Genomic DNA, 12,022 nt, shown 5'->3' on the forward strand with positions numbered 1-12,022 from the left:
CAGAGGGCAAGTTACCAAAAGCGACACCAAAGAAGAAGAGAAGAGTAGAACAAAGTGAAAGTAGTGAAGAAGTAACTTCATCTAGTGAAAGTAGTGGCAATGAAGGAAAAAGAAGAGTTAAAAACTCAGTCAGGAAGAAAGTAAAGCTTGGTCGAGTGGGTTCTATTATGACACATAAATCCAACTATTCTATATTTTTACCATATGAAATGTACGCCGCTCAGAATATAACGCCAACAGTTTTGGATGCCATGAACGGAAATGTTTCCGAATGGTATAACGAATGCGACAATGCCATTAGAAGGTCAGAAATAGTTCCTGGAACTTACGAATATACAACTGCTGTTTCTTATGGAAACGTAGGTGAGTTTGGAGAAGGTTCTTCAACAACAGTAGATATTGCTTGCGACAGGTTTCATATTATTTCTATTGACAACTCATTCTTATACGTGGAACAAGACATTGAAATAAAACCTTCTGCCAAGTTGTCTGACAAGAAAGGTTGCAATGGAATTTTCTATGTCGGATACCAATATGCTCCAGAAGTTTTCATGGGATATAAGATATATTCTAACTCTGACTTAGTTCAAACAGTAACATGGGCAAACTATGAATGGTTCGCTTTGAGAAACTCAGTACAACCACAAGCTAGAGAACAAACAGACCAGTATGCAAATATTGAGAAAATAAGAAGACTTGACCCTAACGTTCCAGGAGTTTATGTTAACCTTTCTGGTTCAGATGGAACTGCTGCCACTAAAGTAAAACTGAAACTTAGAGTTCCTTTGTCATCTTTCCTCATCTTCAGGTTTTTAAGATACTTGCCAAACTGGGCAGGAAAAATTTCTATTGAACTTACTCCAAGCAAAAATAACTTAGTCATTGCACCAACACAAGACCCATTCACTCTTACAGACGTAATGGGAACAAATCAAACGTCATTCGCCGAATTTTGCAAAGACAAAGTTGACTTAGACTTTGGTTTCTCAAACTTCAACAATGAAGTAAACTATATTTCAATGCTGCTGGAACTGCTTGGGACCCAGTTAAGTTCACATGCGAAAAATTTGAATGCAAGAGAATAGAAAGCAGACTTGCAGTCTATATGTTGGACCCAGATATTTCAAATGCTTTAGCTGCCAAATATATTGCAGTTCCACTTATGTTCCCTATACACCAAATATCTGTCAAAGACTTTGCAGGTGAAGTTGGAAACCAAAGTGCTGACCCAGGTGCAAGAACAGATATTGCTTTAACAACTGCAATGAAACATGCAGATACTATGTTTGTACTGTTCAGACGAACTATAAATGACTATTCTTGTTTCTACAACCCGGTATTAAATATCATATAAACATAGATGGCAAATATTATCCAAGAGAAGAATATTCTACAGTTGAGGATATGAGGTCATACAACTTGACATTAGATGCTATGAACTTTAACAACAACTTCACAACAACCATAAACCCTGAAATGCAAAGTTCTATTATGCCATATGTGAAAGTATGGACTCATACAGGAGGTCAAAAAACTCAATATACAAATGGAGACCGTTCAAACTTTTGGCTTGGCATGGCATTTCCATGGCTCAGAAGACTTTATGGTGGTATTTCAACTGTTGGTACTGTACAAATACAATATACTGGTGACAGAGACGGTCCAGATGAACTGAGAGCAAAGAAGTTTACAAAACCAATAGCACTTTTCACGGAAGATGCTCTTTTGAAGATTCGTTCGATGAAACCTGCTGGGGCTCCTCAGATTGGCATAACGACAGCTTCCATCGAGCAGATTTTGGCAGCAGGTCAGTAAGTTGTTCTTGAACTGACTTCTCTCCGTCAAATATTGACAGTACGCCAGTTTTGACAAATATTGTAGATAAACTTTTCCTTTAGAAATATCTGTAAGTTTTGTTGTTATATTTTTGTCAACGTCAAGAACTTTCACCATTTCAGTTATACCAACTTTCTTTGCTTTATGGAAATATTTTGGTTCAGCAAATATTGCTATTCTATAACATTTACCATTGTTTGTATAAAGAACTATTCTGTCAATGTATTTGTATTGTTTGTGTGTAAACTTTGTTCTGCTTCAATTCGAAGAGATACTCGAATACGTCCATCTTTTTATCTAAAGTAAAATGTCATTTCCGAAAAATAGAAGCGTAAGTGTTTCAAAAGGTTTAATGGCGGTGGCAGATGTGAAGTTAAATTCACCAACTCAAACAAACAGTCAAAGTGTTATTGTCAATGCAAAGACAGAGATGTTGAAGTGGGGAAACCATACGAAGACGAAGATGGTATAACAATTGTTCTGTAAAAGAACAACCAACATATCCTGAAGTTAGCAGAGACTTAAGTTCTGTTGCAGATATTCGAAACGACTACCAACAACTGAAAGACAACTTCAAACTCAGGAGAAGATTTGTCAAGCTTTAAGTTAATGTTAAACTTGGTCGAACACAACCCTGTAAAAGTGAACTCATATGTCATTGCACCTCATGAAGTCTTGAAAAACTATTGAAACTTTTGACAGAGGCAGACGATATAAACATCAAAGAAATAGAACCGACATTAGTTGCTGTGGTGTTTCATATAATGTCATTGACAAGATATACGTTATGAAAGGAGGTGAAACGTTGAACTTAAAGTATAGTTTCCCAGACGTCATAAAAATATTTGACGACCACAACATTTCATTAAAATTTATTGCTAAGTAAAAATGTCAAAACTTCTTGAAAGATGTTTGAAGAAAAATAATATAGACTTTATTTATGTAAAGGACTTTACACACTTTTGAACGATATGAAAGACCCTGTTTTGTTTGTTCGTGTAGACAAAGGAAAGTTCTATGTCTTTACAAAATATTTGAACTTCTTAGACAGAGAACTTCAAGAAACGCCATGTGAAAGTTTAGATGAAGTTCTTCTCCACTTTCAGAAAAACTTTTAAATATATATAAATGGCAGAAGATATAATGGTTTATACTATTACGACTAAAAACCCTGAGTCATATAATTCTATAACAACAAACTTACAAAGTCCTCAAGGACGGTATTGTAAACTAACTTTAAACACAATGACGACTAAAGCCTGTTTTGCTCTTTTGACACCAGAAGACTTTATTGTTGTGAATGGTAAAAAATACTCCTTTGAAGATACTTACTCAGATATACCACCAACAGGTTTTGTTGACTTATTTAATACTTTAAGTACGGTGTAACATGTGCTGCAACTAGAGCAGGTTTCATTATGTTTGGATGTCCGACTGAGTTTACTATAAACAATATGAGCTATAATACAAAACTTATATCTGGTTTTTACTACCAACAGTTTTATAACAGGAAAAGGTGTCATACAAGGAATGTCTGTTCCATTGACTTTAAAGCACACCAATCTTATATATTGTTTCAAACTTAGGTTCAAAGTGTTATTCGAATGTCGACAGAAACTACTATGACCAAAAGATACTTATGCGTATAAACAATACTTTCTCTGCTGGTTTGCCTATTGTTCATTCGAATGCAGAATTTTCAACCTTAGTGAACTCAAACACTTTGGCAAGTATAACGTTGACATTAGTTGACGCAAACTTTGTTCCTGTAAAACTTTTTATGTTCCTATGTATTTGTCAATGACGGCAGAAAGTTTCGAATTGGAAGATGCAACTGGTGAAAGTATTGTATTACAAGAACAACTTCAACAACAAATAGCTCAAGAACAACAAATGCAACAAATGGAACAAATGCAACAACAAAGTCAAGAATAAAAAAAAATATTTTTTTTTATTTTTATAAAAATGTACAGAATAGATGTTTCAGATTTTTATGACTTCCAAGCATTCAGAAATATGTGTCCATTTCGAGACTATAACAAAGCAGTCGAGAATTTGAAACGTTTAGTCATTATGTCGACTCTGCCCCAGAATGTTATGTTATGAAAGAATGGGATGTTGTCTTTAAACAACCTAAAGCGACAATAGTTTCAGAACAAGAATGTAAACAGAAACTTAAGAAAATAAAAGTCGTACAAGTTGGCATGAAGATGTTAGATGCTTGGGATATTCTTATTGTCAAAGTTAGAATTTTTCAGTTCGAGGTATAAAGTTCTATACACCTTCTCCAAACTTCATTCTATCTTCACTGGATATAAATACGAACAAGTAGAATGGAAACACAGTATTATAAAGCTTGGTTAGACCATGTCAAAGAAATTATATGCAATGGAAACGAAAAGGTTTATGTATCTTATGTTGGTTTGCAAACATCTTACAACATCCAAGTGCAAAAATGAAACTGCTCTCATTATAATTGGAAACAAGGAACTGGTAAGAACACATTCTTTACAGATATTTGTGCAAACTGTTAGAAGGTTATTCGAATCCGAATATGACAAACTTAGAAACATCTGTGGCAGTTTAACTCCTCAATAGAGAATATGAAACTTATAGTTTGCAATGAACTTCAAAGTATAGATACAACAAAAGTTTTGAACTCAGATGCTTTGAAGAGTCTTATAACAGACAAAGTTGGAGTTGTTGAAAAGAATATAAAGACCAAAGAGTTTGTGAAAATGTTGCAAACTCATTATGGTTTCAAACAATGCTGTTCGATGAAGTTAGAAAGTTCTGACAGAAGATATGTAGTTGTCAGAACGTCAGAAGCTCATATGCAAGATACAGAATATTTTGACGACTTAGCAGAACTTTGACATCTGACTTTTACAACCACTTGTTCTCATATTTCATGACATTAGATATTTCTAAGTTCAATCCAAGACAAATTCCACATACCGAAGAGAGACAAACATTGTTAGAAGCAAACAAGAGTGTATATGAACTGTTCATAGATGAAACTGACTTTGAGTGTTTTAGATGAAAGGTCATTGTACGATTCGTATAAACAATATTGTCAAGAATATGGTTATATGACAGCGTCTAAACGAACATTCTTGCAAATGTCAAAAGTCTTTTAGATGTTCAGAATGGTGTATATACAAAGAAAAATTTTTCTGAGTAAATTTTAAAAAAAAATATTTTTTTATCCGATAGAAAAGATGGCAAAATTCATTCAGTAAACAAGTACATGTCGGAATTAAAGAAGAAACTAGACCCATTCACATATTTGAATGTTTACTTCTACCATTTTGAAAAGTCTTCATTCAGCAAAGTTTGGAACATCGAACCAGTTAAGTTTGCTATTGTGACTAAAAATGGTGCGAAATTTGAAAGACTTAGACATAGAAGGTTTGTTAGCAGTCAAAGAAAGTTTTGACAGAAGGTTCTCAAACTTAAAGAAGGCAAAAGCATACAAACTTGTTATACTTATGAACCAAAGAAAGCAGACGACTATGAATATTATGAGTCTAAAGTTGTAGAAGTTCAAGGTAAATTGGGTAAAAAGATTTTAGAGTCTAAGCCAGTGTTACTCCTAAAGAGGAAGAGAACATTGACATTGACCCAGAAATGTTCTAAAATAAAATTTTATTTTTACATGTCAAATTTCTTTTTCTCTGGAACTGGTTCAGGTTCTTTCTTCTCTTCTTCTACTTTCTTTCTTTCTTTTCTCTCTTCTTCTTTTCTGGTGGAGTTATGTCAAATTTGGCGCAACATATTTATGTAAAAGTTCTTTGTCCTTTAATAGCTCATCTATTCTGTTTTCTATTTCATCTTCAAGAACAGCGCATGTGTCTTCTTTGCATTCTAAGAACTTTTGTTGGACTTCATCTTTCCAATCGGTGTCATCTCTGTCAACAAGTCTGTCATTGACAAATTTTAAGACTGCTCTGCTTAATGTTTTATGGTTCTTGTCATATTCCCAGAACAGAACTTTAGAACAAATTCACCTTTCTTGTTTACACTATGTAAGATTTTATGGTCGACAGATGTTTTTGCTGTCGAAAAGTTTGTCTCGAATATAGATAGCGAAATCGCTAGACATTTTCTAAAAGATAAAAATTTTAATTTTTCTAAAATATGTTAGAAAAAAGTTTGCTGACATTGACAAGAAATTTGAGAATGTTTTAAACAAGAACAAGAGGAAGTTAGAAAATGCTCAGATAAAACCTATACATGACAAGTTCTTATTTGCTCAGAATGGTATAACAGGTCTAATTGCACCACCTGGGTCGGGTAAACTTTCACTTATCTTAAAATGGCTGCACAACAACAAGAACTAGATGAGAAGAACCCATTCTATGAGTTAGTTGTCATTTGTAGTACTTCTGGTCAATTTGACCAAACCGTCAATTCGTTCAAAGATATTATAAAGAAGTCTAAGTTAGTATGTATAAAAGACTCTGAGTTGTTAGATTGGATAAAGAAGTACCAAAGAAGAGTTTTGAAGTATAATGCTATAAATGAGTATATAAATTCTAAGTTAAAGACCCAAATGAGGAAATGCAGAGATATTAGACAAACACCACTTCAGAAACAAACAGAAAGAGATAGAATACATTTCGAAGAAATTGCAATCTTACGATTGGAAGACTTACCCTCATAGATGTCTTCTTATCTTAGATGATTTCGCTTCTCATCCTTTGTTAAAGAACAGAGAACAAGATATGTGTCGAATTCTTAAGAAGCTCAGACACTTTAACATCTCAGTGTCATTTGTGTACAGACAGCAAAGAGTTTAAGTAAGGATGTTAAAAGAATACTTACTGACATTATACTTTTCCCCGGATTGTCCGAAGACGATTTCATGGAACTTATGAAAGAGTCCATGGCAGGTAAGTTTGACAGACATGAACTATGGAGAAGTACAAAGTCATACAAGACCCTCATACTTCTTTCAGAATTCATATCTACGCAAACAAAGTTCAAATTGTAAAAAGTCAAGCTTGAAAAATCTAAGTGTTTAGTCTTAGTAAGTAAGTCTGTTGTGGTGCTGGGGCTGTCGGTTCTCTGGCTTTGGAAGGCATTCAGGAAGAGGGACGTGAGACATTCGTTTGTGTCCTGTCGGAAGGAAGAACTTTTCCAGTTGTCGGGAAAAACTTTTCCTGTCGGAAGGAAAAATTTTTTCTGTTGGAAGGAAAAACTTTTCCTGAAGTTCGACCAAAAAGTTCTCAATTTTCGAAAATTTGAATGGTTTACGACGGACAACTGGAAAATTTTTCTTGTCGTCGGAAAAATTTTTTCTGTCGGAAGGAAATTTTTTTCCAGTTGTCGGGAAAATATTTTTCTGTCGGAAGGAATTTTTTTTCCAGTTGTCGGGAAAATATTTTCCTGTCGGATGGAAGGACTCGGAATGCCAGAAGGATTTGACGAGGCAATTTACTTTATAGAGCTACCTGAGCCATCTGAAGTCAAGCTTGAAAAATAAATGGCTCATCTACTCTACTTGTTTGAAGTTGTCAAAATACTCTGTTATTTTTTCCTTTAACAATGACAAATCTTCTTTGAATGTAAGTATTGTACAACCTTTAATATCATAGTGTGTTTGAGGTAACGTATCTTGAACTATTTGTTTCACATCTTCATTCGGTGTCATTGAAATCGGTAAGTTTTCGCGATAGAACCAATTTCTGTCAGATTTGTAAATCTTAGCAAGGTCGTAAAAGCTTTTGTTGTTTCTTCTGACTAAATGCAACATAACCATATCTCTGTCTTCTTCATTTTCCATCTCTTCAGTATAAATCATATACTTATAGTTCTTTTCCTTTCCTTTTGGTACCGAACGTGGTATTCTTTTCTGAATGCTTTTGTCTTTTGCTTCAAGCTTGTTCTCTAGCTCTTCACGTTCTTGTCTATGAATTTCATCTAACATCATGAAAATATAACAAGCATAACGAGGTGAAGCCCACATTGCTACGGCATTTACTAAAAGTCTATGAACATAATATCCTCTCAAACCAGGAGCCAAATTCTTGCGATTTTCGTACGGAATCTCTACCCTCGGTTTTCCTCGGGTAGCAAACATATGAGGAAATTCTTCTAAAAGTTCTTTTGTCTGTTGGTTTTCAAACCAATGATATGCTTGCTTTGTAGAACGAAGAGCGTTCAAAATACTTTGCATTTGGTACATATCGTCTTTGACCGAACGAATGAGACGTAACTGTTTGTTAAACTGAACCCACTCATATTCTTCATTTATGGCTTCATGAACGATAGCAGTTGTTGTGTTCTCTGATGTTGACATATCTGTCCTTACATACAAAATAAAAAAATAAATAAAAATAAAACTAACTTTATTTTTTCTATCTTAAGGAAATTCATGATTTTCATAGAGTTTTGGCGACTAAGGTTTCTTACCTACTCGCTGTTCTTCACTGTTTTCATAGAGTTTTGGCGACTAAGGTTTCTTACCTACTCGCTGTTCTTCACTGTTTTCAGAAAAAAGTCGGTCTCGCTGTTCTTCACTGTTTTCATACGGAATCTCTACCCTCGGTTCTCCGAGGGAAGCAATCTTATGCCATTTTACTCAGAATTTTGTGCTGAATTCAGCAAAAATATATTTTAGGTGAAGAGGTGCGATCTCACCTGTTTTTTCACCTGTTTTTTTCACAAGCGTTTTACATGGTAAACGTTATTTTTACATTATGACACGAAGTGAAGGTTTGCACTTCGTCAAAAATTAGCGTTATTTTTACATTATGACACGAAGTGAAGATTTGCACTTCGTCAAATTTTAGCGTTATTTTTACATTATGACACGAAGTGAAGATTTGCACTTCGTCAAATTTTAGCGTTATTTTTACATTATGACACGAAGTGAAGATTTGCACTTCGTCAAAAATTAGCGTTATTTTTACATTATGACACGAAGTGAAGGTTTGCACTTCGTCAAAAATTAGCGTTATTTTTACATTATGACACGAAGTGAAGATTTGCACTTCGTCAAATTTTAGCGTTATTTTTACATTATGACACGAAGTGAAGATTTGCACTTCGTCAAATTTTAGCGTTATTTTTACATTATGACACGAAGTGAAGATTTGCACTTCGTCAAATTTTAGCGTTATTTTTTCTATCTTTCACAAAAGACCAAAAATAAACGCTTTACATGTATTTTTCAGCAACTTCGTCAAATAATTTTATAGCTTTATCTATCTCATCTACTTCAAACGTTTCTTTACCTTTTATGGGAGCACCATACATTTTCTCAAACTTTTCGAGTAGTTCTGTTTCAGCAGCTCTCATATCATTAACTAACACAACCTTGACTCTATTGACTGTACTGTCATATCTTAGAGTTATATTATATGTCCTTCCTATCTTATATCTTTTTGTGTTGAAGTCCTTCGGTTTCTGAACGATGTAAAGTAAGCCTTCACTGCAACGTTCCGTATCGAATGAACCATATGTTATGAAGTTATATCCAACAACTGGGTCAATCCATAACAAAACTATTGGTATAAGACTTTTGTCTATAAGATATGCTGCAGTTCCATAGAATTTTACTGATATCATAAGCTCAGGATTTCTTGTCAAAATTTTCTGAGTTGAAGCATTTATAACCCAGTGGTTTGTTTTCTTTCCAAATGGAGATAAAATGTCTGACAAAGAATATTTGTTGTATTTCTTTGAGTATCTTACGTTTAAATCACCTATTCTAACCACTTTGGTGTCATTGTCTATCTTTCTAACTGTTTCAAACTCAATGTTTGACATCTCTGTCTTTAAGTCAGCATAGTCGTTTCTCATACGTTCTATCTCTTTGACGGAGTAGTTATATTTCCTCATTGCCGCTTTACATTTTGAACATTGCGGGTTCATTTTTGCGTTATATTCTGAAACCTTACCTGCTAAAACAACTAAGGCGTCAATGGTTTTCTTTAACTCAAAAGTTGCTGGTTTTATCTGTTTGTTCCATATTTTACATCTTCTATCTTTATCTCTTATCTGCCATACACATTCTGCAACTAACGAAACAAAGTTGTCGTAGGTCTTAAATTCTTCAGATTTATATATGTCAGAAACATTCTTATATACCATGTCGCAATCTTTGTCCATAACCTTATGGTTGCAATGAAATCCAAGGAATTCATAGTTTACCTTTCGTATGAACTTCTTTATTTCTACTGAGTCAGTTGCTTTGACTTCAATTTCATCGAATTCAGGAATGGTTAGTTTTTGTTGCTGAATTTCAGGCAATTTAGGCAAATGGTCAATAATGTCCTGCATTTCATAAAGATACTGTTCATTTGTTTCATCTTTCGCACTACAGTCTAAATTACATGTTAAAAGTTCTTGCTTTATCTTCTGGATTTCTGTTTCAAAAGTATATGAAGAAGGAATGAAGCTTTTCATCTCTACTAACATTGACGTAGGATTCATAACTAACGAGTTTGGTGCTGTTGTTTGAATTGTTGTTGTGCCGATTGTTGACATTTTTATTTTTTTATACAAAATAAAAAAAATAAAAAAAATAAAACTAACTTTATTTTTTATTTCGGGAAAATTCATGAAAATTCAAGAGGTTAGAAAACATGTGAAAAAACATTTACGAAGAAGTCTTGACAAAACATTTACGCTCATTACGATGAAGAAGTCTTGACAAAACATGTACGATGAAGTCATGACAAAACATTTACGAAGAAGTCTTGACAAAACATGTACGATGAAGTCATGACAAAACATATACGAAGAAGTCTTGACAAAACATTTACGATGAAATCATGACACTTTTTCATTAGATAACTGTTATTTTTTGACGAAGTGAAGATTGACACTTCGTCAAAAAAATCCCTGAAATCATATCTAACATACAAAAAAATACAAAAAATGACACTTTTTCATTAGATAACTGTTATTTTTTGACGAAGTGAAGATTGACACTTCGTCAAAAAAATCCCTGAAATCATATCTAACATACAAAAAAATACAAAAAATGACACTTTTTCATTAGATAACTGTTATTTTTTGACGAAGTGAAGATTGACACTTCGTCAAAAAAATCCCTGAAATCATATCTAACATACAAAAAAATACAAAATAAAACTAACTTTATTTTTTCTATCTTAAGGAAATTCATGAAAATTCAAGAGGTGAGAAAACGTGTTAGATCTAACATGCTACCCTAAAAGTATTTTTCAATACTTTTTCAGCACTTTTCCGTAGTTATATATGAAAGACAATTCGAGATAAAAGTCATAGTACAATGGAATAATATGTTGCACACCATTTGTTGTGAACCAAACTTGAAAGTCAGAGAAACTGTTACTAGGTGGTTCGTAGAATTTAGAAGCAAAGTCATAAAAGTCCTTACCAATACATAGAAAACTATTGTTGCTTGAACTGAAACTTGCATGACACATAACATTTTGAGGGTCAAACACGTTTCTATAAACTGTCAAATCTGCTGGTGGAAGTATAAATTGAAATGGACCATCTGGTGGTAATGGTTCGTTCTGGTTTAGTAACCGAAGAAATTGTGCCCAAGAACGTTTGTCTACTTTCCAAAATAAAAACTCTGTATCTCTTGGAGGGTTAATTTCAATCTTTTGAAATGAAACGGTGGAGTTCATCTTGTCATATTCTAGTTTCAGATAGTATGTTCCATTTAGTAAAGAGTCGTATTTTTCTTGAAATTCCCAATAATATTTGTTCATTTGAGTTTGAAAGTCATTTAGAGTTTTCTCAAGACTTTCGTCTGAACGAACTGTAAAGATTCTCATTTCGTCAAATTTGTCTATTAGACCATCAGAACCTTTATACTGCCCATGAAAATATACTGCGAACATAAATGCGTTAGTTCTATTTGAAAACAAAACTCTTCTAAATCCTATTGCCTTTGCATCTGAAGGACTTTGAAGCCAACGAATTGGATAGTCAAACCTGTATACTCGGGATGAAATTTCTTCATCTGAAATAGTCCTACCAGCATTTGTAAAGATATAGTCTAACGGTTTTGTATCTGCTACTTTTGTTCTTTGTTTTTCAACCTGAAGCATTTAATATATGTAAAAATATATTGTTTTAAAATGGTATGCCATTTCATATTTCTCATCTAACAAACAAGTTTCCCAACGGTCTTCTCCAACAAACTCAGCGTACATTTCAAATTCGAATAAAAAAATGT

General features: G+C 33.6%; 5 protein-coding genes and 1 pseudogene across 6 annotated transcripts, besides 1 other annotated feature; 2 read left to right on the forward strand and 4 right to left on the reverse strand.

Annotated features, from left to right (window-relative positions):
- Positions 1-12,022: part of a mobile genetic element that runs on past both edges of the window.
- TVAGG3_0474470 (uncharacterized protein) lies at positions 210-917 on the forward strand (the record flags this gene model as incomplete). Its single annotated transcript, XM_051235658.1, has 1 exon — positions 210-917. A coding segment is annotated over one exon (708 nt), but the record flags the coding sequence as incomplete, so codon positions are not given.
- TVAGG3_0474480 lies at positions 6,400-6,846 on the forward strand (annotated as a pseudogene). Its single transcript has one exon. A coding segment is annotated over exon 1 (447 nt).
- TVAGG3_0474490 (KilA, N-terminal/APSES-type HTH, DNA-binding family) lies at positions 7,334-8,140 on the reverse strand (the record flags this gene model as incomplete). The annotated part of the gene is made up of 1 exon (XM_051235659.1): positions 7,334-8,140. One exon carries the CDS (start codon positions 8,138-8,140, stop codon positions 7,334-7,336), a length of 807 nt encoding a protein of 268 aa, XP_051093483.1.
- TVAGG3_0474500 (organellar and viral DNA polymerase type B) lies at positions 9,001-9,411 on the reverse strand (the record flags this gene model as incomplete). The annotated part of the gene is made up of 1 exon (XM_051235660.1): positions 9,001-9,411. The coding sequence occupies one exon, from the start codon at positions 9,409-9,411 to the stop codon at positions 9,001-9,003; it is 411 nt and encodes a 136-aa protein (XP_051093484.1).
- On the reverse strand, positions 9,705-10,263 carry TVAGG3_0474510 (organellar and viral DNA polymerase type B; the record flags this gene model as incomplete). The annotated part of the gene is made up of 1 exon (XM_051235661.1): positions 9,705-10,263. A coding segment is annotated over one exon (559 nt), but the record flags the coding sequence as incomplete, so codon positions are not given.
- Positions 11,034-11,894, reverse strand: TVAGG3_0474520 (uncharacterized protein; the record flags this gene model as incomplete). Its single annotated transcript, XM_051235662.1, has 1 exon — positions 11,034-11,894. The coding sequence occupies one exon, from the start codon at positions 11,892-11,894 to the stop codon at positions 11,034-11,036; it is 861 nt and encodes a 286-aa protein (XP_051093486.1).

This window comes from Trichomonas vaginalis, chromosome II (genome assembly GCF_026262505.1).
Source record: "Trichomonas vaginalis G3 chromosome II, whole genome shotgun sequence".
Lineage (NCBI taxonomy): Eukaryota > Parabasalia > Trichomonadida > Trichomonadidae > Trichomonas > Trichomonas vaginalis.